Source organism: Rhinopithecus bieti, unplaced genomic scaffold (assembly GCF_001698545.2).
Source record: "Rhinopithecus bieti isolate Rb0 unplaced genomic scaffold, ASM169854v2 scaffold_26348, whole genome shotgun sequence".
In the NCBI taxonomy this organism is placed as follows: domain Eukaryota; kingdom Metazoa; phylum Chordata; class Mammalia; order Primates; family Cercopithecidae; genus Rhinopithecus; species Rhinopithecus bieti.
The window spans coordinates 73,505-76,655 of record NW_016811746.1 but is presented as its reverse complement, the minus strand read 5'-3'; the positions used below and the strand labels follow the sequence as shown (position 1 = coordinate 76,655).

Below are 3,151 nucleotides of genomic sequence, written 5' to 3'. Positions count from 1 at the left end.
ATGGGAATTATTTCATTATGCACCATTTCATAATGTATCTAACATTATCTTTTAAAACCTGTATATTAAAATTAAAACTCCGTATGTACTTAATTTTGTGAGTTAAATCTCTTTAAAATTCTCTAAACAGTGCTCTGTGAGAGGAAGTGGAGTGAAGGAGAAAGCAGAGAAAGTTTGGGGTTGATTTTAAGGTGCCCTGGGCCCTCCGCCCTGCAGGGCGCCCCCATCCCAGGCCTGGGGGGCCTGCCTGGAAAGAAGGCCTAGACCCCGGGGCCCAGGACGGCCGCCCCGGCGCCCGCCACTCCTCCACCTGCTCCCCTTGTCTCCAGGCCCCCCAGCCCCCACTCTGAAGGGGCGATCCTCCCACAGCCGCCACCTTCTCCTGCAGCCCGGGCTCAGGCAGGGCCTGGTACCTCTTCTTTGCATCTTTTATGTTGAGGTCCATTGTCGTCTTCTTCATCATCCTCTCCAGTTTCCAGGCTTGGCCCTGGAAGGCAGCTTTGTGGATCTTCCTGAGATCCCCATGGTGAATCACGTAAGAGTCGTTTTTGGTGTAGACCAGCTGACTGAAGGGGCTCGGGCGCTCCGGGCCCGTCTCGCCCTTGACACAGGCAGCAGAGAGTCTCTTCATGACTGCGGCCACCTGTTAGAGAGAGCCTGCACCTCCTGCTGCTGGCCCTTCCCCAGTCCTCGCCGCTCGCCCTCGCCCTTCTTCGGTCCCCGCACCCGCCCTGACACCAGGAGAAATCGCGGTTGGGCCAAGCTTTTGGACACTCCAGCCTCTCCCGGGAGAAACTGGGTGAGCAGAACCGTTAGGCAGCTGAGTAGAACCGTTAGGCAGCTGAGCAGCGTCGTTAGGCAGCAGCGCATGCGCAGCTCGGCAGGCCTAGGAGAGACATGAGGCGGGAAACCGCCCTGGCTGCGCTTCGCTGGGCACCGCGTGCAGGTGGCACCTGCCACTGAGGCGTTGCCTGGCTGGCGGGGCTCCCTGGAGTGGAACGTGGGGAGCGCCCTGCCACACGGCCCGCTTGACAGAGTCGCCCCGGCCCCCCCAACCCAAAATCCAGGAGCTGGGCCCTGGCGCTGGGCATCGTGCAGCCTCCAGGGTGGCACTGAGCGTCGGTTCCCGCCCTCCTGCTGCCAGGGACCCACCTCCGATTTAGGCACCCGAGAGACTTCCGGCCCAAGTATACGCGCTGCTGGTAGCGCTGGCAGGGTCAGGGTTGAAGCCTCTGCTACCACGTGCCATGTTCAGGTGGCAGCTGCAGCTGAGCCCACGGTGGAGGCTACAGGGCTGGGCCCAGACCGCTGAGCGTCGCCGAATACACCACCCTTCCACCCTGGGCTCTGCTCTTCCTTGGCTCGCGCTGGCAGCACAGGCTCGCGACCTCTGGGCCCTGTACAGCTGCTGCGATGAGGCTTTGCAGCAGGTTCCCACCCTCCTGCAGCTGAGGTCCCACTGCCTGACTTAGGCGCAGTGGCGGTGTCCGACCCTGGGGTTCGCCTGTTGGTGGCGCGGACAGGTTCTGGGGTTGCCACCGCTGCTGCCACCTTCAAATGCCAGCTGCATCTGAGTCCACTGTAGAGGCTGCAGGGCTGGGCCCGACGGTATAAGGGTCGCCGTGTGGCACACGACCTCCCACTCTAGGCCCTGCTCTTCCTTGGCTCGCGCCCAGAGCGCTGGTTTGCAGGCTCTGGGCACTGTGCAGTCGTCAGGATGAGGCTGAGCGGCAGGTTCCTGCCCTGGTGCAGATAAAGGGTGGACCGACTGACTTCAGCGCAGCAGTGACATCTGTCTCTGGTCAGCGCTGCCTGGGCCCAGAGGGGAATAGGGGAATTTGGGGTTGCTTGGCCATGTTTGCCTGTGCTCCAAGTGCAGGTAGCGGCTACAGTTCTGACAGGCACGGATGGTGGGTCCGGTTTAGAGGGCTTCAAGGTTGTTGAGAGCGCCCACAGCCAGGCCTCAGGGTCCCTTCCTCGTTGACCAGCTGGGTAATCTGCAGCCATCCTGGATGGGTCTGAGCTGCAGTTCTCTCCCTTGGACTGAGAGGGAAACTTAGCTGAGTAGAGCAGAGGGAGAAACAGATAAATTGAACTCATCCATAAAGACTTCCAGGCTGGGTGCAGGACCTCATGCCTGTACTTACAGCACTTTGGGAGACCGAGATAGGAGGATCACTTGATCCCAGGAGTTTGAGACCAGTTTAGACAACAAAGGGAAACTTCACTCTACAAAAATAAAACAAATCAGCCAGGCATGGTGGTGCATGCCTGTGGCCCCAGCTACTTGGAAGATTGATTGTGGGAGGATCACTTGGGCCCGGGAGTTCGTGGGTACAGTAAACTGTGCCACAAGCAAGGAATGAGAGGGCCTGTTGCTCCACATCCTTGAGAGCATTTGACTTTTTCAGTCTTCTGGATTTTGGTTATTGTTTGATTGTTTGTGCCCCTGCGCTCCAAGCCTGGGCAACAGAGAATAAATAAATAAATAAATAAATAAATAAATAAATAAATAAATAAAAGACTTCTAGTGACTATATCATATCTATGTCGAATTCTTTACACATCAAACTTGCAGAGTTAAAACCCACAGCGCTCTCTGATTATGTGATAGGGACCATGTGATTAAAGTGGGTGACCATGTTCTTGCCTCCAGGGGGCCCAGGTCAGGGGATGGGTCCCCAGCTGCAGGAGGGTGAGAATGGAGGCTCAACACCACCCGGGAGGCTACACAATGCCTAGCTCCAGGGCCCAGCTCCTGGATCCCAGGCTGTGGACAAAAACCCAAGAACTGAAGACTTGAGTGTTAGATATGCTCATTTCTGCTGGGATATAATTGGTTCTAGACCGTCTTAGCTTACAGAGCAAAGAAATAAATGTGCGTATGCAAAGCTGTATATATACACATAACTGTCAATATTTATATAAGTAATGTGTGTGTTAGTTCACACTGATGTCCACGACTCAATTCTTTTATCACATGATCATTCTGGCCTTCTCCCCTTGCTTATATGTAACCTCCTACTTTAATAGTGAGAAACCTGGCTCCTGTCATTTGTCATCCATTTGCTTAACTGTCTAGTTCCAATATACATTTATTCTCTATCAATATCAGAATCGCTCCCCCATTTCCTGTAGGAAACAGCTATAG

At 55.1% G+C, this 3,151-nt stretch overlaps 1 protein-coding gene across 3 annotated transcripts in view; it reads right to left on the bottom strand.

Moving 5' to 3' along the window:
* ANKRD30BL (ankyrin repeat domain 30B like) overlaps nt 1-1,028 on the bottom strand; it is a 13,992-nt gene extending 12,964 nt beyond the window's left edge. Inside the window, exon 1 of one of the 3 annotated variants that reach the window (XM_017894958.1) lies at nt 414-1,028. In XM_017894958.1, coding sequence (XP_017750447.1) covers nt 414-631 — 218 coding nt within the window. In that variant the 5' untranslated portion in view covers nt 632-1,028. The remainder of the gene's footprint in view (nt 1-413) is intronic. The other 2 variants (XM_017894956.1, XM_017894957.1) reach the window with 2 other exon arrangements.
* Between the last annotated feature and the right edge of the window lie 2,123 nt (nt 1,029-3,151).